The sequence below is a fragment of the Bufo bufo genome, chromosome 8 (assembly GCF_905171765.1).
Source record: "Bufo bufo chromosome 8, aBufBuf1.1, whole genome shotgun sequence".
Lineage (NCBI taxonomy): Eukaryota > Metazoa > Chordata > Amphibia > Anura > Bufonidae > Bufo > Bufo bufo.
The window spans coordinates 131,959,152-131,985,686 of NC_053396.1; the positions used below are offsets into that span (position 1 = coordinate 131,959,152).

The 26,535-nt window shown below is 46.1% G+C and overlaps 1 protein-coding gene across 1 annotated transcript; it reads left to right on the forward strand.

Moving 5' to 3' along the window:
* The first annotated feature begins 228 nt into the window (after positions 1-228).
* Positions 229-25,669, forward strand: LOC120977373 (NFKB activating protein). Its single transcript, XM_040405300.1, has 9 exons — positions 229-554; positions 7,121-7,201; positions 7,896-7,969; positions 8,079-8,189; positions 16,808-16,853; positions 21,641-21,750; positions 22,536-22,614; positions 24,114-24,263; positions 24,857-25,669. Exons 1-9 carry the CDS (start codon positions 289-291, stop codon positions 25,029-25,031), a joined length of 1,092 nt encoding a protein of 363 aa, XP_040261234.1. The 5' UTR covers positions 229-288; the 3' UTR covers positions 25,032-25,669.
* The last annotated feature ends 866 nt before the right edge of the window (positions 25,670-26,535 follow it).

Consider the following 26,535-nt stretch of genomic DNA (forward strand, 5'->3'; position numbering starts at 1 on the left):
AACAGAATGAGAGAGATTTATAAAAACTGGTGTAAAATAGAACTGGCTTAGTTACCTATAGCATCCAATCAGATTCCACTTTTCATTTTCCCAAGGCGCTCTAAAAAGTGAAAGGTGGAATCTGATTGGTTGCTATAGGTTTTCCTTTATACCAGTTTTGAGAAATCTCCCCCAATAACGTTATCTTGAGTGACGTCAGAAGAACGCGTTTCCATCTTGGTCACGCCTCGGCTTCCGTAGAAACTACTTCCGGTTCCTTGTAAACAAGGTAGAAAGTGAGTGTTAGGCATGCCGCCCATACACCGCTCCCGGAGCCGCAGTCCGGTCTCTCCACGGAAACGGCACCACAGCAGCAGCAGTAGCGACAGGTCCCCGGAGAAGAAGAGCAGGAGCTCCAAGTCCCGAGAACGGGGTGTCAGCAATGGCCACCGCCGCAGCCGCTCCAGAGAGCGAGCCCCTTCCAGCCGGACGTACCACGGCAAGCAGTGGGGGGACTACTACGAGAAAGGAAAGGAGGAGATAATGAGACAGAGGCAGGAAGCGTTTATAGCCAGGTGAGGAGGAGACATGTGCCCCCTGTACAATGGTACGACCCGGCCAGTGTCTGGATCTGGGAGAGCTAGTGCAGCCGTCTCCTATAGCAACCGTCAGGTTATTACTGTCCAAAGCCATATGGGAAATGACGGTTCAAGTCTAGTTGCTATTGACAAAGTACCCCAGAATCCCATAAAGCTATGTTCACATGTTGCAAATGCAGCAAGTATTTTATGTAGAAATCTGAGGCTTAGAGCCTATCTGTCCGCAGATTTGTAGCTATCACACTGGCTGATCTGGTACATGTGCAGTGGCAGCTGAAGGCATCTGTGTTGGTCCCATGGTCATATGTGCCCCCATTACTGAGAAAAATGAGCCTCTCGGAGCAACAGGGGAGTTACTATTACTCCTAGAGGCTCTGATCTCTCTCAAATTGCTGCGCCCCCTGCACTTTGACAGGGCCAGGCAATGATCACGTCTGATCCTGTCAATCAAAGTGGAGAAGGGGGCGGCAGTTGTAGAGAGAGCAACGGCAACACCCCCGTTGCTCAGAGGCTCATACATACATTAAAATATGAAAAGGAAATGACTGGGCACACCTAAGGATATGTAGTGACCAAAAATTTATTAAGTAAAAGGACAAGTGGGTTTGCGGTAATTACAGTATCAGATATATAAATGCAAAACCGTTGAGTAATATAAGGTTTCCACACTTCAACAATAATTCATAAAAGGTCCATATAAAAATCCATGTAAAAAACACTATATATTTGTGGTTAATGTATAGACCATTGAAAATATGTGTTTGTGGATAGCTCACCCCCTTTCTCAGTATGGTCAAGGTGCTCTAGTCAAAGACTGATCGCCCAATCAGTCAGAGTAAAGGAAAAATTTGGATAGTAGAGACTGGCACTCAATATGTGGGTCACAACATCAGCTTTTAATATTTAAAAAATATGACATATGTCTAAAAGTGAATACATGGTGCATAATACATAAAATATCCCCCTAAAAACTCAATAAAATTACCACTTGTCTAACGGTCCTAGATGGATGACATGTGCAACTAGTTCAAATTGGAAAGTCCATGATACAAAATTTCAATCTGGGACAATGTTCCTTTAAATACCAGCAATCAACGTCCGGACAGTACTGACTTCTTTCGAGTCTGTGATTCAGATCTCGATAACATACAATCCGCCAATTGTGGCGTTCAGTCTTTCCTCACCATAGTGGGTTGTGTGCGGTGGTCACAGGCTGTGGAGAGATATTGCTTACCGGTGTCTGCAGATATCCGGCCCTCTCGTTCACCTGCTTTCCACACCGCGCTGCTGTACTTACTTCCGGCGTCGTCGCACTCTGTTCTAGGTCACGTGTTCCTGCAGAGATATCGCGGGACTTCGTTACTTAATTCCGGTATCTGATGTGCTAGTGCTCATAGCAAGATGGGAGAAATGGAGCGCTCCAAATTTGAAAAGTCAATGAAATGATCTTTCTCATGTCCGGATTAACACTTGCAGCAGGGATTTCCACGCCATGAGCCACTGAGGAAGGGGATACTCTAGCCCCGAAACGCGTCTGGTCTGACCCCCCAAGTTCAACTTCATGTGAGTGCACCACATCGACCCCAAATTAGGAACAAGTTTGTACCGTTTTTATAAAGATAAGTCGGTCTGAAACTTTCGCCCGGAAGGCTGTGATACTGCAACCGCACCCAAACAAGCGGAACCACGTGCAGCAAGTCGAACAGGGTAACAGGTGACCCAGATTACTTATTTACTGTGGGATTCACCTAACCGTAACGAAAAATCTGGGAACAAAGTTTCGAGAGACGGCCGAAGTTTCTTCTACACGAGAGAAACCTTCTAATATCGGTAAGACTGTTCCTAAATACATTTTTATCCTATTGTCGGATCCCTTCCTGACTGTAAGCGGGACGCCGCTAAGTCAGCTACGGAGTAAGTCAATACTTACAATCTCTGCACTTTTGGCCACATCAAGGCCAGTAATCTATTCCTAACTAACATATAGTTCACTTGGACTCCCATGACCACTCCGGGGCAGTGAATTCTTATGTCGGGTTGATTATAACATCACCATCTAATCGCGGCTTAAGTTTTATATCTACGAACTATTGTCTGCACTGAATTTAAACTGATACTAGATTGCTGCTTTGTTATTAGTTTTATCTTGTATTCCATTTGTGTTTGAGGCGTGGATATCAGTCACGGGCGGTACCCTTACCATCCAGTGACTGGTCTATACATTAACCACAAATATATAGTGTTTTTTACATGGATTTTTATATGGACCTTTTATGAATTATTGTTGAAGTGTGGAAACCTTATATTACTCAACGGTTTTGCATTTATATATCTGATACTGTAATTACCGCAAACCAACTTGTCCTTTTACTTAATAAATTTTTGGTCACTACATATCCTTAGGTGTGCCCAGTCATTTCCTTTTCAAACTCTTTCTTTGCAAACAGCGGGGTGACGCTGTTAGACTGAGAGCACCCTTCTTTGATGTATCAACCTCCCTGTGCGTCCGACTAACACTAGTTTATCTGATACATTAAAATATACATATAATAAAACATAATTTTTCTCAGCAATGCGGCACATATGAAAATGGGACCAACACTAGGGTTGTTTTGGGTATTGAACTTTCGATACCCAATCGATACTTTTGTCCTGGTATCGATACAACGCTCATGTACAAAGCACCATAGAAAATGAATGGGTCAGGATTCAGTGTGGGTGCTATGCGTTCACGTCACGCATTGCACCCGCGCGGAAAACTTGCTCGTGTGAAAGGGACCTTAAAGAGGTTGTCCAGCTTTGGAGCCAACAACCTCTAGGGTCCTAATCAGTGCTCCTGTTCCTGATCCCACCTCTGCTCTGTTCCTGACCTTGACAGCGGGCATGGGACCATGCTGCTTCCTGGTCCTGCAGGGTTCAAAAGCAGCCGGGGATGGAACAGCGGTGAGTCTGCAGACAGGCGAGTGGGATTTTTTTTTTATGGCAAGGGTCAACAGTTAGCATGCAAGGTTTGTCATCAGCAATGCCAGACAACCCCTTTAACATTTGTGCTGGAGCCTTTTCCTGGCTTATACACTAAACATCAGGCTCAGATCTAACCTTTACTGAGCCTCTGTGTCTTAGATTCTGCAGGAATCGCTAACCTTCAGCTGGCTTCACTGTGTTGCTCTAGCGCAGGGGTCTCCAAACCCCGGCCCGCGGGCCACATCCGGCCCGATTGTGCGTTCGATCCGGCCCGCCCGCAGCTGGCAGGTTGCAGGAACCAAATCCGCACAACCGCCCAGGGGCGTAACGATCGCGGTCGCAGAGGATGCGACCGCGACCGGGCCCGGCGGTGGGGGGGGCCCGCAGCTCCGTCGCCCCATCGCAAGTAATTTTAACATTTTTATGTAAATGGCTGGTCGCTTGGGCCCCCGGCCTCTGTGAGTAGTTGCGCCGCCCCACCAACCCCAGCCCTGCCTCCATCCATTCGGGCTCCGCCTCCACCCATTCAGGCCTGGTGGCGCTGTGATATCGCGCCAGCCAGGTCTCGCGGGATCACACAACGCACGCTGGAAGACAGGATTGTGGGCTGCAAGCAAGAGCAAGAAGGCGGGAGCGGAGCAGTCTGACGAGGTAAGTATTTTTTTTTTAAATGTGCACACCACCACTGCCTGGCTATAACTCACAGGGGGGCACCTGGCATGGAACTAAATGTCAGGCAAGAAATCCTCCACAGGGGACCAATGGGGAACAAAAATATATTTCAATAAGAAAAAAAGGCAAGAAAAATGGAAAAAAAATTAAACAGATAACAGAGGGGGCAAAAATGCAATATATACACACAGGGGATAAATGATTATGGAATATATACAGAGGGGGCAAAATGGATATATACAGGGCCCCTCTATTTATATCCATTTTGCCCCCTCTGTATATATTCCATTTTCCCCTCTTTATCGATATTCCACTTTCCCCACCTGTGGAGCAAAATTGTATATATCTTATTTTGCCCCCTCTCACATTGTATATATTCTGAGTGAGAGGGGGCAAAATAAAAATATATTCTGAGTGAGAGGGGGCAAAATAAAATGTATTGTGAGTGAGAGGGGGCAAAATAAAATGTATTGTGAGTGAGAGGGGGCAAAATAAAATGTATTCTGAGTGAGAGGGGGCAAAATAAAATGTATTCTGAGTGAGAGGGGGCAAAATAAAATGTATTGTGAGTGAGAGGGGGCAAAATAAAATGTATTGTGAGTGAGAGGGGGCAAAATAAAATGTATTGTGAGTGAGAGGGGGCAAAATAAAATGTATTCTGAGTGAGAGGGGGCAAAATAAAATGTATTCTGAGTTTGCTGACATTGCTGTTCTGATGGGGACATTGCTGTGCTGATGGGGACACCGCTGATGGGGACATTGCTGTGCTGATGGGGACACCGCTGATGGGGACATTGCTGTGCTGATGGGGACAACGCTGATAGGGACACGGGTGTCCCCATCAATGGTGTCCCCATCAGTGGTGTCCCCATCAGCACAGCAATGTCCCCAACAGCAGCGTCCCCATCAGTGGGTGTCCCCATGATGGGAATATTGTTTTTCTGATGGGAATATTGTTTTTTTGATGGGAATATTTTTTTTTTTATGGTAATATATTGCTTTTCTGATGGGGACATTGCTGTTCTGATTTGGCCATTGCTGTTCTGATGGGGACACCGCTGATAGGGACACGGGTGTCCCCATCAATGGTGTCCCCATCAGCCGCGTCCCCAACAGCAGTGTCCCCATCAGTGGTGGCCCCTATCAGCTGCTAATGGGGACTCCGCTGATGGGGACATTGCTGTTCTGATGGGGACATCGTTGATGGGGACATTGCTGTGCTTAAGGGTGACACGGCTGATGGGGACATTGCTGTGCTGATGCTGACATTGCTGTGCTGATGCTGACATTGCTGTGCTGATGGGGACATTGCTGTGCTGATGGGGACATTGCTGTGCTGATGGGGACATTGCTGTGCTGATGCTGACATTGCTGTGCTGATGGGGACATTGCTGTGCTGATGGGGACATTGCTGTGCTGATGCTGACATTGCTGTGCTGATGCTGACATTGCTGTGCTGATGGGGACATTGCTGTGCTGATGGGGACATTGCTGTGCTGATGGGGACATTGCTGTGCTGATGGGGACATTGCTGTGCTGATGGGGACATTGCTGTGCTGATGGGGACATTGCTGTGCTGATGGGGACATTGCTGTGCTGATGGGGACATTGCTGTGCTGATGGGGACATTGCTGTGCTGATGGGGACATTGCTGTGCTGATGGGGACATTGCTGTGCTGATGGGGACATTGCTGTGCTGATGGGGACATTGCTGTGCTGATGGGGACATTGCTGTGCTGATGGGGACATTGCTGTGCTGATGGGGACATTTTTGTGCTGATGGGGACACCGCTGATAGGGACACGGGTGTCTTTGCGTTGTTTTGCTAAAGTTTTTTCTCTTTTGTTCTCAGTCATATCATGCTGATTACAAAAACGATCCATGTAAAATATATACATTTAATTTAATACATAACTGATTTTTTTTTCCGGCCCCCGAATACTTGTAAAATCTTCAATGTGGCCCTCCTGTTGAAAAGTTTGGAGACCCCTGCTCTAGCGATTTGTTCAAGGTACTGTGCAGCACCATTCTAATGTACAAGAGGCCTCTGAGATATTCACTTTGCTGCCTCTCCCAGCAATACATGCTGGATCTGTGTGTCCAGGATGCTGATGTCCTCCCCCTGCAAACTTGTGCGTACTCTCCTCCCTGTCTGTAGTTTGTGTAAGCTGCCCTCCTTGGATTGTCACCTCCTTTCACTCTGATGCCATCTCGAGCACAAAGAGAGGGGAGGGGGAGAGCAGAGAAGCATGAGCTCTGACAGGTTTGTCAGCTATGTGAAGGACTTGCACTCTACAGAAACAAAATGATAAGATATTTGTAATAAAGACTATATAGAAAGCAGATGAGCAATAGCAACAAAAGAGTAAAGGCGTCCACAGCCTTTGATTAGCACAAAAGATGCACTCTTATCTGGCTACAAAGGGTAAATGCACATTTTCAGACAAGCCGCACTGAAATCTGCAGATGTTCGCAGAGAAATACGTGCGGTCAATCCTCATCAATTGATGCAGATTTTCCGCATGTGAATTTTACTGTCCCCACTGAAGTGAATGGAGAAAATCCAGACAGGAAAAAAAAAAAAAAATTGACATGCTGCAGGATTTAAAATTCGCAGGTCAAAATCCTCATGGAAAAAATCTGCATTGTGTGCATGAGAATTTCAAATTCTCATAGAATACAATGTACATGACCTGCGGTGCGGATATTCCACATGCAAATCCACTCAGAAAATCTGCACACAATCCTGATCCTGTGCATTTACCCTGATAGGATAGGCCGTAAATGTCCAATAGGAGGGGGTCCCAGGAACAGGTCTCTTGTCAAGTAGGTGAGAGGTGTACGCGCATGCGTGGCTTTCCTGTCTTATAAGGTTTTTCACATTACTGTGTTTTTCCTTTGTGCAGACGTCTGAATGAAAGAGAGAGGATTGGAGAACTGGGAGCTCCAGAAGTCTGGGGTCTTTCACCGAAAGTTCCAGAACCAGAGTAAGTTATCACCCCCTCATCGGTCAAAGGATTTTCCCACAAACATGACTAATGAAAACTAAGGTATCACATATCTGCAGTATAGGATATTGGACCTCTGGGATCCCAATCAGTCACTAGTATGGGATATTGGACTTCCCAGGTGCTCTGCATCAGCATGTCCACGGTGAGGAGCTGTGTGGAGCATTTGTTCAACATGGCCACTGTCGCTCAGTGCAACTCTATGGCAGGTACCTAAACAGCTGAGCACTTACACTGAAATGAGTGAGGAAAAACCCTTTAGGACAGAGTTCCCCAACTCAAGTCCTCAGGGCCCACCTACCAGTCAGGATTTGAGAATATCCCACAGAATGAATACCTGGGGTAAGTCCTAAGGCATTGACACTAATTATATCACCTGCTCAATACTAAGGAAATCCTGAAAACATGACCGACAGGTGGGCCCTGAGCACCGGAGTTGAGGAACACTGCTTTAGGAGACATTTCCATTCTTCTCATTGATGGCAAAGCCATCGGACACTTTAGAGAATGGTGGTCCTGTGCCCCTGTTCACTGGTTCATACTGACCCTTTTTCCCTTAGTGGTGAATGAACAGGTCGCTCTCCACGTATCAGGCCTCTTTAAGCTGCAAGTCCTCATTTTGAGGGGACGAAAAACAGTTTTACAGTAATTCTGCTTTGTTTGTCTGTTGCAGCTCTGATGAACACACTCCCGTAGAAGAGGAGGGAAAATCGAAAAAATCTAACAGTTCAGACTCTTCCTCAGAAGGTGGGTAAGCCTTCTCAAGCTCTCTGGATACGTTTGGATAAGATTAGGATTTCTGTCTCTCTTTTTTTTTTTTTTTTTTTTTCTTACACGTTTGAATGTTATTTTTTAGAAGAGAAGAAGAAAAAAAAGAAAAAGAAAAAAAAGAAAAAGTCATCAAGAAAAAAGCATAGAAAACACTCAGAAGACAGCAAAAGCGGCTCCGAACAGTCAGAAAGCAGTGGTAACTCGTAGCAATCACTTTTTCCTCAGCTAGGGTTCACATACCGGCAGGGAGAATTTAGAGTACATGCCATGGTAGCACTTGCTTAGAAAGTGAAAGCTGTACACATTATCGTTTTCATGCCGCCCCTCTGAGTTTTGCCCTTTCTGGTTGGAGGGTATCCTGATATACGGTCCCTAGTATGCAGCGCACACTATATGCTAATAGAGAGCGGTATTCCAAGGCGACGTCCATCTTGGCTCCTGGGGTAGAATAGTCTTCCTAGCTGTGACGCTGTTCAGCCATCGCAGTCACGGTGCAGCTTTTTTTGAAAGCATTATTGTCGGTCGCGGTCATTAGCCGCAGGCCATTTCTACTCTTTAACTCATGCAACTCTCATAGGTATTGCGGCACTATGATATTTATTTATTTTTTTTACGTTTTTTCTTCATTTAGGTCAGTGGTTCTCAACCTTTCTAAAGCCGTGACCCCTTAATACAGTTCCTCATGTTGCGGTGACCCCCAACCATTACATTTTTTTCCTTGCTACGTCATAACTAATTTTGCTGTCAATTCTGGCTTTTTTGAGTGCATCAGCTTTGCTTCTAAAATAGTTGGTATCCCTGCCGGCAAAGCTTGGATGCTTGCTATCAAAATGGCGTTTTAGTTTGTTTGGCTTCATAGATTCAGCTGATAGAACTTCACAACAAATAACACATTGTGGTTTCTCAATCCCTACTGTAATTATTGAGGTAAAACCATACTGTAAAAAATCCTCACTATATTTTCTTATTTTAGGGTTCTTCTCTACACGATCCATTGTCATGGGATGGTTTGTTTTCTAAATGAAAATAATATATGACAATAGCTGATGAACAATAATTCAAGTGTTGCCCTGTCTTACCTCCAATGCCTTTAACACAGCAGCTGCTTTCTACAATACCTGCTCTCTGCAGATGTGTGACCAGTCTGCATAAATACAATGGCGCCAACCCCAGTGTCGGACTGGAACTCCCGTGGCCCACCTGGAGAATTGGGTCTGATGACCCACCAAAAACACGCACAGACACCAGTGCACCAAATGTTAATTCAAATACACAAGTATTCATTCATAACCACAGAACTTTAGCATAAATACAAAATATTTGTAAACCAAATAAATAACTTTAAAATAAATAATAAACAACAAATACCCCCTAAAAAAAAAATCTGTGGTGCTCGGGGTACCCCTCAAATAAATAAATCAGTGGTGCTTCAAGTCCCCCCCCCAAATAAATAAATCAGAAGTGCTCAGGGTCCCCCAAATAAATAAATCAGCGGGGCTTCAGGTCTCCCCCAAATAAATAAATCAGTGGTGCATCAGGTTTCCCCCAAATAAATAAATCAATGGTGCTCAGGGTCCCCCAAATAAATAAATCAGCAGTGCTTCAGGTCCCCTTCCCCCCCCCCCCCCCCAAATAAATAAATCAATGGTGCTCAGGGTCCCCCAAATAAATAAATCAGAAGTGCTCATGCGGTGCGATTAGCCAGGCTCAATTAAATCATTGGTGGCAGTGGTGCTCAGCGGCGGTGTCATTAACGAAAAAACTCGGACATCAGCAGACAGACTTACCCGTCCAGACGTCAGGCTCCTTCAAGCACAGGCAGTGATAGGACATCACTTCCTGTGCGCGAGGATAAGGGGCCGCTGCCGTTGTGCGGGCGACCCACAATAGGAAGCCTCAGGCGATCCCCCCCCCCCGGAAAGGGCCGATCGACCCCCAAAGGGGTCCCGACCCCTAGGTTGAGAACCGCTGATTTAGGTTTTATTGAAATTTTGCAGTATAACCAAAATAGAAACAAGTGCAAATTCAAGCAATGTTAACAGTACAAGTATGATGTCTACAGAACTGTAGTGGGTGTGCGCACCCGACATCAGGCAATGTAAATCATGGAAGAATATGAATTAGGCATATCTAAACGGACATGTAAATTATAATAGTATGTAGACAGACGAGACATTGGACAAGGGAACAGGGGGGAGGAAAAGAAGGGGGAAGGGGTACAGTTTCTTTTGAAGAGGTTAGACCTGCGCATCCCGAAATGCGGCTGAAGAGCGAAAGGCTTCCCAGGGGCCCCATATCTTCACATATCGTGAGGTGTCTGCGGGCGTAATACTAATGAGGTCTTCCAGCCTCTGATACAGAGCAATTTCATCAAACCACTCCTCAGGCGAGGGGGGAGAGGGGGATTTCCAATGCCTGGGAATCGCCGCCTTTGCTGCCTGAACCATGTATTTTAAGAGGGATTTCTTATATGCCGGGAAGTTCAGGTTACTGTCGAACAGTAAGAGGGCTTCTGGAGAATTTTGGATGGGGACTCCTGTGACTTCTTTGATTATTCTATGAACAATGTTCCAGAAGGGCCGTAAGCCACTACAATTCCACCACACATGGATCATCGTGCCTTCCTCTTTAAGACATCTCCAACAACGGTCCGACACTGTCGGGAACCATTTGTGGAGTAGCGCTGGTACTCTGTACCATCTGGATAAAATTTTGTAGCTCGTTTCTTGAGCTTTGGCCGAAATTGTCGATTTGTGTGATAGAAGGAAGCATCTGCTCCACTGGGCTGGGGTATAATGATTCCCCAGATCCCGCTCCCAGGCCTGACAATATGGAGGAAGGCACGAGGATCGCTGGTGTATCAGCAGCTTGTATACAGAGGATATGGGGTGTGGGATCGCTGAGGAGGAGACACACATCTGCTCAAACTCAGTGAGTTTCCTGGCCAGAGTGTGGGTTTTGCTTAGGGAGGTATAAAAGTGTTGAAGCTGCAGATATTCAAAGGAATAACGGGTTAGTGGAGCTTCCAGAATCTGGGACAAGGGTTTCAGTGCGGGATCAGAGAGGACCTGGTAGAACCTGATCGGGCGGGTTCTTGTGCCTTGAAGAAAGTGTCTAGATGAGCGCCCTGGAGGGAATCTAGGGTGATCAGTGACTGGCACCAGGGGGCCTTTAGGGTCAATCAGTGAGGTTAAGCGACCTATGGATGCTAAGGTTGCAAGGGTATGATGGGCAGAGAAGGACAATTGCGATGACGTTTGACGTGGAGAGCCCACTAGCCATGGGAGGGTTGATACCGAGCACGGTGAGGTGTCCTTTGTAATTTGCACCCACGACTTGGAAGTATCAGTACACGTCAAGTCCAACAGTCGGGCATAGGCTGCAGAGTGGTAATATAGTCGACAATCTGGGAGACCCACCCCTCCCGTTTCCTTGGTGCGAGTCATTATCTCCCATTTTATCCGCGGTCGGCCAGGGGCCCATACAAACTGCGTGAAACATCTGCGGAGTTGGGACCAAAATGTGGACGGGATGCGGAGGGGGATGGTCTGTAAAAGATACAGTAGTTTTGGTAAGAGGGTCATCTTTAATATGCTGATCCTACCAAACCAGGAGAAGTCTCGTTTACGCCATCCGTCTAGGTCTTTTTGGAACTGTAGGAGGAGGGGCAAAAAGTTCAGTTGATGAAGTCGCGAGAGATCTGCTGTCACCTTAATCCCCAAATATGTTATGCCTCTTGGTGGCCAAGCAAAGGGAAAAGAAGCCTTAAGAACGGGGGTCAGGTCGCTCGGCAAAGTGACGTCTAGGGCCTCTGACTTGGACATGTTGATTTTGAAATTGGACCAAGCACCAAATTGAGATATCTCCCGCAGCAAGGATGGTAGAGAAACGCGTGAGTTGGTTATGTAGAGAACACCATTTATACTCTTGTGATCCGATCGTTATTCCCATTATGTCTGGATTGGCACGTATGGAGGCCAGCAGATGTTCCATAACTAGGACGTATAGCTGGGGGGACAATGGGCAGCCTTGCCGTGTCCCGTTATGGATTGGAAAGGGGGAGGATAGGGCCCCATTTACTTTGACTCTAGCAGTGGGATGTTGGTAAAGTGTCAGGATCTTTGACAGGAATATCGGGCCCAGGCCTATATGTGAGAGAGCCTCATGGATGGCGCGCCAAGATATCCGGTCGAAGGCCTTTTCTGCGTCTAGGGAAAGCACCATAAGGGGGACCTTTTTTTGATTTGGCATAGTGAATGATATCTAAGGTTTTAAGAGTGTTGTCCCGGGCCTCCCTTCCCGGCACAAACCCAACCTGATCAGCGCAAACCAGGGAAGGTAGATAAGTGTTCAATCTATTCGCCATTAATTTGGCAAAGATCTTGAGATCTACGTTTAAAAGGGAGATAGGACGATAGCTGGCACATAGGTGCGGGTCCTTTCCCGGTTTCGGGATAACTGTGATATGCGCCTCCAGTGGTCTGCGCCGGGAAGGGGAGCCCAGGAGACACCCTATTGAAGACCTGGAGCATAATAGGGGAAAGATTGGAAGAGAAGGATTTGTAGAACCTAGCCATAAACCCATCGGGGCCCGGGCTCTTGCCACCCGGGAGCGACTTAAGTACCGTATGAAGTTCAGCGTCTGTGAATGGAGCCTCCATAGTGGCAGAGTCAAGTGCAGAAAGCTTGGGAAGTAAGAGAGGCGGGCCAGGAGAGTTACCCACTTCTTGAGGGGATGTTTGGGGCAGGTTGTAGAGCTTCGAGTAGGAGTGGAAAGTAGCAGCAATATCAGTGGTTGTGTGAACCATACGGTCTTGGGCGTTTTTGATAGCGGGAATGTGGGAGGTTGCCAGTCTTCCCCTTAGAGCCCTTGCCAACATACGGCCACTTTTGTTCCCGTATTCGTAGAATTTACTCCTGCAGATTTGTATCATACGTTTTATAGGATACTTCTAGGAGGCGTTTAGCTTCCATACGTGCATTCTGGAGATTGTGAAGAGTTTGCAGGGTAAGTGCTCGTTTGTGGGCAAGTTCCAGGGAAGTGACTTTTTGTAGAGCAAGCTTAAGTGAGTGGGCTTTCTCCTTCTTGAGACGGGAGCCGTGCTTAATGAGCACGCCTCGAAGAACACACTTCAAGGCCTCCCATTGGATCGGAATTGGGGTAGTATCCTCCTTGTGATCCGACAAGAAGTTTGTTATACTGCTAGCGAGGTCAGCAGCACACCCCGCGTCAAGAAGGAGACTTTCGTTTAACCGCCACGTCCACTCCTGTCTAGAGAGGAAGGGCAGATTCAGGGAACAGTATATGGGAGCGTGGTCAGACCAAAGGATGTTTCCTATCTGTGTGGAGTCAAGACAGGATAGGGCCGATTTGCTGAATAAGGATATGGTCAATGCGACTATATGAGCCATGGGGGGCAGAGTAAAAGGTGTAATCCTTATCAGCTGGGTGCTGGATCCGCCAGGGGTCGCGCAATTGTAATTGGAGCAGTGCCCGTTTGACCTTTTTAATGGTGGAGTATGTGAGGGAGGCACGTCCAGTCGAATTGTCAAGTGTGGGGTCAAGCGTCAGATTAAGGTCCCCACATAAAATAACAGTCCCCCGGAGCAACGGTATGACGTTGTTAATAAGGTTTACGATGAAGGGAGCTTGATTTTGGTTGGGGGCATACACGTTAAGGAAGGTTAATTCTTGGCCTCCAATAAGTAATGCGAGGGCCAGATATCTCGCATCTGGGTCGGCAGTACATCCCAGCACTTGATGAGGTAAAGACTTGTGGATCGCTATGGCGACTCCTTTAGTCTTGTTTACCGCATTATTTGCAAAGTGCCAGGTTGTGTAGTGTCGATGTCGTATGTTCGGGGCACTACCCTCCTTAAAGTGCGTTTCTTGGAAATAAACAACATGTACCTTTTGGCGATGGAAATGGTGAAGTACCTGGGCCCTTTTTTCTGGAGTGTTGAGACCCGTCGCGTTGAATGATGCGATCTTCAGTGACCCCATTGCTGTGGGGGGAGGGGGGGAAAGGAAAAAAAAACACAAGGGAGGAACGGGGAGACGATCGACAAAAAACTATTAGAAGTAAACAAATGAGAGGAAAACCCTGAGAAGGGAAGGTAGAGTGGTTTTAAGTGACCCAAAGGTCTAAAGAGGCTGTCGCTCGGGGCACACACCCCAAGGGAGAGTCTCTACTTATTTGGGGGAAAAAGTGGCAGCCAGACAAGAGCTGACCCGCCACAACACCGGTGGATGCAAATAGAAACTCATAAGCACCAGCAGTTTAAGAGCATAAAGGCAGAGAAAGAGAATGGGCAAATAACTAAGAACCAGTATGAAACATTCACCAAGTTAAAGCTTTAGTAGTCCCAGGCAGGTTAAGCAGGAAGCCCCTTATATGGTAAGGTGAGGTGGGGATCTGCGACTCTAGTAGCCTGGTCCTTTCTGGCGCCGTTTTCTTGAGGTCGGAGCAGAAGATCTGGGAGCTCTTTCAGCAGGTGATGGACGATGTCGTCCCGTCGACTCAGAGGCAGGCGGGAGAAGAGATGGCCAGGGCCGCAGATCAACCGGCGGCAAGTCCAGCTGCTGCAGAAAGCGGGGAAGATCTGTAGGGTGACAACTTGATCCTTGGGGCCTGCAAGTAGAGCAAAAGGAAAGCCCCAGCGGTAAGGGATACTGCGCTCTTTGAGAAGGTGCAAGAGTGGGCACAGGGCAGCGCGCTGGGCTAGGGTATGGCGGGATAAGTCCTGTAGCAAGATAAAGGGGGCGCCTTCATAGGACAGAGACGACATCTGTCGAGCTTTGAGCAGGATCTGATCCTTGATGGCATAAAAGTGGACTCTGCAGATGACGTCCCTTGGCTTTGAGGGGTCAGGATTGGGGGGCCTCAAAGCCCTATGGGCCCTGTCGATTTCGATGTTGGAGCTTGGTGGACGTCCCAGGAGGTCATTGAAAATTTTCACAATGGTAGGTAAATGTACCGCCTGTGTTATTGACTCAGGGAGGCCTCTGATCCGAATATTGTTGCGGCGACTCCTATTTTCGACATCATCCAGATGATATTGCAAGGCGTGCAGTTGCGCATCATGGGACTGTAGTTTGTCTTTCAATACTTGCACATCTGCAGACAAGGAATCATGTTCCTGTTGAACGGTGTCCACCTTGTATCAGTCAAGGCCATCTCAGAGCGTACTTGTGTGAATTCTCTTTTACATTCTTGTAAAATGTTAGCTGCAAAGCTAGAGAGGTCTGCCTTGGTGGGAAGCGAGCACATCAGGTTGCGCAAGTCCGCCATGGTAGGTGGTCGAACAGAGGAGCATGAGACGCAGGTCTCTGGGGCAATGGTGGAAAGCCCTGGGAGGCTGACGCTGCAGGGGTGGCCAGGATCTGTGTGTCTGGTGAAGCAGAGCCATCATGGCGTGGATGGTATCCGTCCCATGACGAGCCTGTGGACCAGTGCGGTGAAGTCGCTAGGGACGGCTCAGGAGAGCAAGGTCAGAGAGGCTCCCGCAACGTGCACGGGGAAGAGCCTGTGGTGAGTTTGGGGCCGGTTTGTTCGCAATTCCGGACTGCCCCCGGTGAAGAGCATCTCCCTGTGGCAGGGAATGTCCCATATAGCTGGCTGGAGCGCAAAACCAGGGGGACCCAGTGGGAGATCCCACCCCTGGGCGCAATGAGGCCGCAGACGGGCTGGAGGTTCCATGTCCCCGGGAGATGGGGTGAGAGGCTGACTGAGGAGCCATCTATAGCATGGGGAACTCCTCCTCACTGACCTGTATCGCCGGAGAACAGGGGGACAGCGTGGCGGCTGTCAGGCTTCCTCTCTGAGCCGAAGGTGAGGGCTCAGAGCGCGGTCCAAGGCCTCCTTCTTCCTGGGCATGAGGCGTCTGTGCCTGATCGGGATCGCTGCATAAGGTCGGCACGGATGCGGACCGGGCTCTTCGTCGATCCGGTAAGTACTGCACAGATCCAGGCTCCGCTATTTCTGTTGTGAGCGGAGTTACATCAGGGCCGGCGGCGCCATCTTGAAAGCGCTCGGCGCGCTCAGCCATGTCAGGGCCCGGTGTTGCAGGCTGTCTAGCGAAAAGCCTGGGTATGTCCCCCTGTGAAGATGTCAGGGGGGCCACAGAGCGCGCCCTGGTCTTTTTGGCAACTTTGCCCTTTGTTAAAGGGTCGCTGGCAGTGGATTATCTCCGGTGCTGTGGAGGAGCTCGCAGCACACACGTCCTCACTCCTGCATAGCTGGCCACGCCCCCTTTTTACATTTTTTTTTTTTTGTGTAAAAGAATTTAAACATGTCAAAAAAAATAATGCTGACCTGCAGAATAAAGGTAATGTGTCATTTACACTATAGGTTGTGGCTCTCAGAACACTGTGATTCAGGAAAGAACCCAAATCGATACGTCCCTAAGGCCCCAATATAGCAGCAAGCTTTGGTTTTCGGGGACTTTTATATTGGTGGTCTATCCAACACACGGCACCTCACCGATCATCGTTTCTACAGTAGGTCTGGCCAGAGCTGGTTACTGCGGTGCTGCTCCTGTTCAGTTCAATGGGAGCCGAACTGCAGTAACCAGTGGCCACTACACAATGGACGTAGCTTTGTAGTTGTGGTGCCTATTGCTGAAGCTACTGCAGAACAACTGATTGGCGGTGGTGTCAGACATCCTTCCCCCCCCCCCCCCCCCCTCCCTTGGTCTGAGAATAGGCTATCGATATATAAGTCCCAGAAAACCCCTTTTAGGGGTTAAAAACCATTTCAAGCAGTGCATAAATTAGCTGTATAAAGTTTTCAAAATTATTTTTTTCTTTAATAGATGAAGATGAGAAAAAGAAATCAAAGAAAAAGAAGAAACACAAAAAGTAAGTTGATGCCATAATTACAAGACAGATATGAGATGATTGGTTTATTTGCGTATCTATCATGATTGGGCTTTTCTTATGTTAAAGGGGTTTTCTGACTGTTAAGACCCCAGTGGGGCTTCCTTGTCCCAGCAGGGAAGTGGCTGCGCATGCTCTGTACCTCTCTGTTATACTATATGGGATTTACAGTGGTGCTTAAAAAGTTTGCAATCTCTTCAGAATTTTCTATACTTCTGCATAAAAGGGCCTAAAAGTAGATAAAGATAACCACGTCAAACAAATGAGTCAAAAATATTAGACTGGGTCATTTATTTATTGAGGAAAATTATCCAATATCATATGACTGTGAGCTGGGGATCGACCAATTATCGGAAGTACCGATATTATCGGCCAATATTCAGGATTTTGTACATTATCGGCATCTAACCTTGCCGATATACCGATAATGCGTATAAAGCGAATACTAGTAAGCGCTTCCATTATGGAAGCGCGCACTAGTATGCATCGGGTGCCGGGAGTGGGTAAGAAGCGCAGCAAGCGCTTCCGATACTCACCCTCCCTGGTCTTTTTTTATGGGGCCCGTGCTGCACTGTCCTGACCCCGTACAGCGTCAGGATGTAGTGCGCGCACTATGACCTGACGCTGCACGCTGTCAGGTAACAATGCAGTGCGGGCCGGAGAACACGGGAGCGAGACGCTGGACCCAGAGATGAAGAGGAGCCGCGGCGCAGGAGAGGTGAGGAGTTTATTTTATTCATCTGAGGTTTGATAGGGGTTAATAAAGGGCTGATATGAGGTCTGATGGGGGTTAATAAAGTCAGTGAGGAGGGAGGATGGTGTGGAAATTGGCATTTGGCACTAGTATATTATAAATGTAAATTATAAATTGACTACCAAACTAAGGGCTTTATTAATTTATAATTTACATTTATAATATACTAGTGCCAAATGCAATTTTTCACCACCTCAGTGACTTCGAACTAATATAATAATATATTATGAGATATAAAATATCAGTATAAATGATCGGCCTGAAAGTTCACAGATTATCGGTATCGGCTCTAAAAATCAATATCGGTCGATCCCTACTGTGAGCAGCAAAAGTATGTGAACCTTTTGCTTTTTAGACGTTTCTTCTAATTGCTGCACATCGGCTTGGAGGGATTTTAACCCATTCCTCTATACAAAACGGCTTCAATTCTGTTATGTTGGTGGGTTTCCTCCCATGAACTGCTTGCTTTTGTCCTTCACATCATTTCTATCCGATCAAGGTCTGGACTTTGACTTAACCATTCCAAAACTTTATCTTTATTCTTCTTTAACCAATCTATGATAGAAAGACTTGTGTGTTTGGGGTCGTTGCCTTGCTGCATGATGAACAGATGTCACGGACAGATATCCTGACACTTAGAATTAGCTGGAAGCTGTAATACTGTATATAGGGACAATTCTAGTGATAGCTTACTGCTCGCCATTATGTACCTCCTGGCAGCTGGTTAGAAATCACTGCCAGCCCTGGCCACTCTGATCAGTGAGAAATGGCAAGGAAGATGAATATATTTAGGGTACAGATATTAAAGGGGTTGTTCAGCCGTTAATATTGATGACCTGTCGTTAGGATAGGTCATCAGTATCTGAACGGCGGGGGTCCAACACCCAGCACCTCCGTCGATCGGCTGTTTGAAGAGTAGGCGGCGATCCATGCCGCCTCCTATTTATTACTCTGCACTTGGAAGGTCAGCGTAATACAAGTGCCCGCTCCATTCAAGTGGATGAAGCAAGTCTTGTAATTAGACTATGCCGCAGCTACACAGGAGACAAGACATAGTATAATGACTAGGAAGCGGCCACCTCCACTTTAGCTGATTGCCGGATGTCGGACCCCTGCCGATCAGATATTGATTACCTCTCCTAAAAATAGGTCATCAGTATTAACTGCTGGACAACCCCTTTAATTGTCCTCTGTGCGGGCAGCAGCTCCTAGCCCAGTCCGTCTTCCCACAGTCATTACTGCACTCTACTGTATTAGGAAGACGGATGTGCCTTAACAAAACTCACGCTGCTAAGGGACATTTCTGGGCAAGTTTTCTACTATAAATGTATGATTTCTCTAAATAAAGTATATTTAAAAAAGTTCCCTATTTCTGTCCCTACACCTTACCCCAAAAAAAATTCATATTGTTTTTCCAGGATTTTACTTGTCTTTTTCATGATTTACTCATTGTTTCACTTTGGAATAGTGATCTGTAGTGTTGATCGATCACCAAAGTGCTCAAGTAGAACACCTCGGGTGCTCTACCGAGCACAATGGAAGTCAATGGGAGAACCCGAGCATTAAACCAGGCACCCCCTGCTCTGAAGAGGGGAGGGTGTCTGGTTAACAGGAAAAGGTCAGAAATTGATGGAAACACCACTGAAATGGTTCTGGAACAGCATGGGGAGGATGTCTGGATGCATCTTGGACTCCCAGGTCGCTGCCGGGAATGATGTTGTCCAAGTAGTACGCCACTTTTACAGACTGACAATAATACGCACAAAACCGAAGATAAAATTGATTTTAGAGGAAAAATTGTTTTCTAACATTCTTTCCTGTATATTTACATGTATATAAAGTGCAAGTGCTGCCAGAAAGAAGTATGGCCCGCAATCCTTGGCGTCGGTAGCACCTGAACCATCCCAGGGTACGACTTGCTCCCGGCCTCCACATCGTTCACCCAGTGTGCAGTCGGGAAAATGTAGCGTCCCTGGCCACAAGCACTTGTCCATGTGTCAGTTGTTAAGTGGACCTTCCCAATAACTGCGTTGGTCAGGGCACGGGTGATGGGACACATGCTGGTGTAAGGCGGGGGAAAAAAGTGGCGGCTGGGGACTGAGTAACAAGGGACCACCGCCGCCATCAGGCTGCGGAAAGCCTCAGTGTCCACTAGCCTAAATGGCAACATTTCCAGGGCCAGCAATTTGGAAAGGTGCGCATTTAATGCTATGGCCTGTGGGTGGGTGGCTGGCTGGGTATTTGTGCTTTCGTTCTAAGGCCTGGGGTATGGACATCTGTACGCTGCACTGGGACACAGAAATGGATGTGCTTGCGAAGGTCCAGGTGCATGGCGGGAGGCTTCCGGGCCTGCGTCTTGGACAGGGGATTGGCCAGCATGTAACACAGGGGAAGAGGAGGCAGTGGTGTGACCCGCAGACACTGATTGTAGACCCAGGCTTGCGGCCCACCTATTAGGGTGCTTTGATGCCATGTGGTTAATGCTGGTGGTGGTGAGGTTGCTAGTGTTCACGCCCCTGCTCATTTTTGTATGACACAGTTTGCAAATTACAATTCTTTTGTTGTCTGCACTTTCATCAAAAAAGCGCTGGACTGCGGAACATCTACCCCTTGGCAAGGGAGATTGCCGCAAGGGGGTGCTCCGGGGAACAGTTGCGGGCCTGTTTGGTGTGACCCACCTTCTCCCTTTTGCCACCCCACTGCCTCTTCCAGCCTGTTGCGGTGCTGCGGATTCCTCCCCCTCTGTACTGCTGTCGTCGCTCGGCTTGCCACCTTCCCAGGTTGGGTCAGTGATTTCATCGTCCACCACCTCCTCTTCCACTTCCTCACTCTGGTCATCCTCTTTATTGGCAACTGTGTCTCCTAATCATCCTCATCCAACTCGTGAAACACTAATTGCCGTTCTCCACCGTCATCTTCTTGTGACTGTGGATGCTCAAGAGTTTGGACATCGGTGCACACGATCTACTCATGTCCCTCCTATAAGCGGTTGGCGAGAGGCCCAAATCAATAAATGGCGATGAAAAGAGCTCCTCGATATATATCCAAGTGTGGGGTCACTTGTTTGGCAAGACTCTCCATGGTGGGAGAAAGGAGTATCAGGGTGAGGATTCTGTTGACCAGACTCTTGGCTACTGAGACTGGACTTTGAGGAAGACAGGGTGGTGCTTAACCGACTGGAAGCATTATCTGCTGCAATCCAACCGACCATCTGGTCGCACTGGTGTGACTTCGATAGTGGTGTCCTGCGCTGCCCTGCAAACTGGGACATGAAGCTAGGTATCGTGGATGAGTGTGTTTCTTGTGCTCTGGCAGCAGGTGCAGTTTCACCGCGGCTAGGGCCGCGGCCACTTCCCCGTCCCTTACTGCTCGCCTTTTGCATATTAAATTGTATATATGCTTGCAAGTATGTCACTCGTACACTAGCGCAGGTTTTGTAAGTGTATGCGCAAATAAATTAAACTGAATGTCACTGATATTTATGATGCACAAAACTACACTGATGTCACAGATATTTTTGGCTGCGCACACGTTACATAGGAGATGTAGCGCAGATGATGTCGCTGTCTGCAGCGGCCAAACAATTGCAAGCTATTTAGTGCAGGTTGTGCTAAAAATATATATTGCTGTCAGACACAACAATAGTCTTTAAAAGGACTTTTGCGTCTCTAACACCAACCCTGCCTAACCAAACCGATGACGCGTTCCAGCCAATCACTGTAATGCCAGTAACCAACATGTCTACGCATTACAGTGAGTGGCAGTACTTACCTGCACGTTTATTGGCTTGCAGGGGGGAGACTACAGCATCGTGCTCGAGCACAAGCGGTATTCAGCCGAACACCGCGATGTGCCAAGCATCGCGATGCTCGAGCCCACCATGCTCGATCAACACTAGCGATCTGTGTTGTGTGTGTTTTTTTTAATTTTTTTTATTTTATTTTTTTTTACGTACTACAAGAAGAGTGGTTGACATAAATGTGACTTCACTTAACATATTTCACTATTTTTACAGAAAGAAATCAAAGAAAAAGAGAAGCAAGAAAACCAAAAAGGAGTCCACGGATTCAAGTAGTGAAGACTCCGACCAGATGCAAGAAGAAACTACATGGGTAGAGAGAACAAGTAGGTATTTATTTATTTATTTTTTTGGCAGAATATTGCACCCTAAAATTTTGCTAAGTGAGCACAGAATAAAAACCTAAATGGCACTTAAATTAACAACGTTTTACAGTACCGGCAAAGTGGATGAAATTTTCTAAAATCCTATCCACACTGCTGAAAATTGTAAATTGCATTATGGATTTTACATCCACAGCATGTCAGTTTTAGGGCTCATTCAGATGGCCGTATGTTGCTTTTCGCATCTGATATGCAATTTTGCGGATTAGATGTGGACCCATTCACTTCTATTAGGCTCCAAAAGATGCGGACAGCACACCGTGTGCTCTCCGCATCTTTTCTTCCGTTCCACGGCCCTGCAAGACAAATAAAACATTTTCTATACTTGGCAGTGAAAATCAGGAAGTCTATGGGTCCCCAAAAATACAGAATGCAATCTGTTTTTTTGCGGGCATGCTTAACTGTCCGCAAAAAAAAAAAAAAATCGCCAAAAATCATACGGCCATCTGAATGAGCCCTAAAGCAGAGGTTGAAATCAACAAATCTACAGCAAAATCGTCATGTAATTCGGATTTTTGCCATGGATCCCATGGCAGGTATTCAGCACCAAAGTACATTGCATGTTGCCATACCCTAAATAGACCTAGGCTTTCATTGAGACATTTGACTAGAATAAGATAGTATGCACTTGTGTATGAGAGCATGTTAATAAATGCATATAGTTTATGCTGCATATTAAAGGATGTAAGTCAACTAAAAGTACAATATTGGAATTTATTTCTCCACAGAGGCTAATCTCGAAGACATGGATTTTGTTGGGCCTGAAGCTCCAATGACACATTTATCACAGGATGATAAACCATTAAAGTAAGTCTACATGCTACTTATTAGTGTTTAAAGGTTTTGCCCCTCTTTTTATATTGATGGCCTATCCTCAGGATAGGCCATCAATATCTGACTGGTGGGGCTCCGATACCCAGCACCTTCGCTGTTCTAGTGTATCTCCAGTGCTGGAACTACACAGCTCTGTCCATTGTGTAGTGGATGAAGGCCAGTTTCTGCAGTGCTGCTTCCATCACAGTAACTAGTTCTAGAAAGTGGACGAAGCTGTCTCTGGAACAGCTGATTGGCGGGGTATCGGACCTCTACCAGCCAGATATTGACAACCTATCCAAAGGATAGGCCATCAATATAATAGGTATCGGCAACCCCTTTTAATTGTGGTGATTTTGGTGTCAAAGATTTACATTATTAACTGTGGCACCATAATGGAACCCTTAAAGGGGTTGTCCCACGAAAAATATTCTGTACTTTTCAAACCAGCACCTGGATCTGAATACTTTTGTCATTGCATTTAATAAAAAAATGAGAATAGCCACTGAGTTATACAATAAAATGTATCTGTATAGCGCCACCTGCTGTTTTTTGGTTTTTTCCCATACTTTGACCTGCTCACTGAGAAGGCCGCACATGCTCAGTTTCAATCTTCAACTGCCTCCTGAGTTGTGATAGGTAGAGTTGAGACACGCCCCCTGAGCTGCAGCAGAAAAGACACTCCCCTTGAGCTGTCAGCTTGATCTAAATCTAGCAGAGCAATGAATGTGGAGATCTCTGGATCCATGTGAGGTACAGGGCTGGGTCTAGAAAGAGATTATGTACTATATGATGACTGATTTTTAATTTTTTTACATTAGTAATGGGATAACCCCTTTAAAAATCCCAAATAGTCTGTCGGGTGCGGTTGATGTCTGCCATATCATGGGCCAGGTGCTTTTTTTTTTTTTTTTTTTTTTTGTCCTGTAGACCAGAACAGATAACCGGAAAATATGCTGCAAATGTGAACCTATGGCTATTATAATTTTGTAGCATTCTTTAACAAATAGTCTAAATTTTTGTAACATTACAAAATGGTAAAAATATCATCATTTTCTACACTTCCACTCCTTGTCGTGTATAGATATTTGTTTAACACCTACTTTCTGGAACTGAGTGACTTGGTAGCCCCTGTTACAGTGAAAAACGGCCCTGTATTGTGCCTTTTAGTCACCACTAGAGCGGAGCTGGATCTTTTGACATCCAGTAGCTCTAATACAGGGATGGGCAAACTGTTGTAAAACTACAACTCCCAGTATGCCCAGTCTGCCTACAGCTATCAGCCTACAGCAGGGCATGATGGGATTTGTAGTTTTACAACAGCTGTAGAGCCGCAGTTTGCCCATCACTGCTCTAATACATTGTGGGAAATACCACTGCAACCTGTAGTGTATTCAAAGTCATCAAGAGGACAGAAGCCTTACACGGGGGTTCTGGAGGCTTTTTCTGTATGGGAGCTTAATCTTTTGCATTATATTTCTCTTTATAAACAGCTATGGCCATGCTTTGCTACCTGGTGAGGGTGCAGCTATGGCAGAATATGTAAAGGCTGGTAAACGTATCCCGAGAAGAGGTGAAATTGGCCTAACAAGTGATGAAATTGCCTCTTTTGAGATATCTGGCTATGTGATGAGTGGAAGCAGGTATGTATATACATTGTTCTTAGGAGAGCTGCCTATAGAAATAATCTGTCATGGAAGTCCCACATCATTGACTTGCATCTAGGTCGACTGTTAGGTGGTTGTTTCACGGAGGATGGAATCAGCACTTGCCATGAAATATAGCCTTTAAAGAAGATCTGTTGCAGTACACTCTTGTGTGTTAGTGCAACTTTTTGATGGTTACTTAAATGGGCAGCGCTCAGCTATCTACGTCAATCCAATAGATAGTTAATGAAGTGGCAGGGCACACCTCTCCATTCAACAACTTCCAGAACTGGGACATGGGACTCCCCATTCTAGAGATTGGGGGTCACAGCAGTGCACCCTCCAGCGATCATACATTGACCTTTTGGATAGGTGATAAATGTATTTTCATGAGACATGACATTCAAAAATGAACAAGCTGTCCCAGCACTAGGAATACTGACCTCCTCACAGTATACTTGTGTTGCTTTACAGTTAAATAGATTGACATATGCGTATTTTGTACATAACTTTTCATGTATGCCATCAGTATATAATAAAACATCCCTGTAATCTGAATGGGCCTAAGCTAACATGTCATTGTTTTTCAGGCATCGGCGTATGGAGGCTGTCCGTCTGCGTAAGGAGAACCAGATTTATAGTGCAGATGAGAAGAGGGCCCTGGCTTCCTTCAATCAAGAAGAGCGGCGAAAGAGGGAAAACAAGATCTTGTCAAGCTTCAGGGAGATGGTTTACCGGAAAACCAAGGGAAAGGACGACAAATAAGAACCAGTATCTACACGACTTACAGCATTTGGTTGTACCTGGAGTTAACTTCTAAGCTTGTCAAGGAAACACGGTGGAGGGCTTTTTGCAAATGTGAACTTCATAGACCCTTGTATATACCTAGACTCACTGTACACATATATAATCACACAAATTATCTTCTGACTCCTTTTGACATGTTTCTGTTCAGATTTATATGGGCTCTTACAGCGCGTGTATTGTTCATTTTTAAATAACTTATTAAAAAACTGAAAAATGTTTCAAGAACCAAAGACACAGTTTATTATTGTGTTTGATTGGCACTGGTGATAGTTTGGTTACTTCTATCACTGCTATATGTCAGAAGCTAAAATCCCTGCCTGGAACATTTTACTGCTGGTTGTCCTCCTTTGGATCAAGCCTTACAGTTTCTCATCTACAAGCTGTTGACTGCAGCTCCACCGAGTTCAGTAGAGGAGTAAAGCAACTGCACGTTTTACCCCACAGCATTGCAGCCTGGATTGGCCATGTTCATATGTGAATTATTTCTTGTGGGTTTTCCATATAGATCTTGCAAGAAAGTATAGTACATGTGCATAGGGTTTACAAACCTCATTTATGTCCTGCCAAAGAAATGTGCACAGATAAGTTGCCATGCTGCAGATTGTAGTTTTGCACTGTGGTAATTTATGACAGAAGTCTGAGGTTGCACTCACTTTTTTTTATTTTTCATATATATATTTTCTTTTTTTTTTAAACTGCAGCATAGCCTATATTGGGCGCACTTATATCTTGACCTTTCGTTACTGACTAAGGCCTTATTCACATGTCAGTGATTCAGGAACGTGTGCTTTCCGTGTTCTCGATGGACCGCACAAGTACCCATTCATTGTAATATGTGTATTCCCACATCCATGGTTTAAGCACGGAAGGAAATCCTATTTTTATCCGTGTTTAGTGATCCATCACACCCATTATAGTTAGTGTTAAGCGAAGCGAGCTTCAGATGCTTCATCCGAAGTCGCTTCATTTATAACTTCAGAATAATACTGTGCAGAGATTCGTCTCCGTACAGTATTAGAATGTATGGGCTCCGATGAGCCGAAGTAATTATTCACGAAGTCGCACGTGACTTTGTTTAATAACTTCAGTAGTTGATTTTTAAAGTGGAAAACCACTTTAAAACTTGAAAAGAACTCCTCTGCTTCGGTTCCGACGAGTACCTCGGAATCGAAGCAGAGTACAGTATTATTCTGAATTTTGAACGATGCGACTTCGGATGAAGCCTCCAAAGTTCGCTTCTCTCAACACTAATTATAGTCTAAGGGTCCGTGAAAAACACAAACACCATCCTTGTTTCACGGACCATTTATAGGAGATGCTCTGAAAATTAATTTTCAGCTCTGCAGTGTCTGTGGAACACAGATGATACATGACAGAGCAAAAAACGGAGACATGGACCAAACACGGGTGAATCACTGACCTCTTATCAAAGATTTCAACACTGAATGGTGTATAAGGTCTA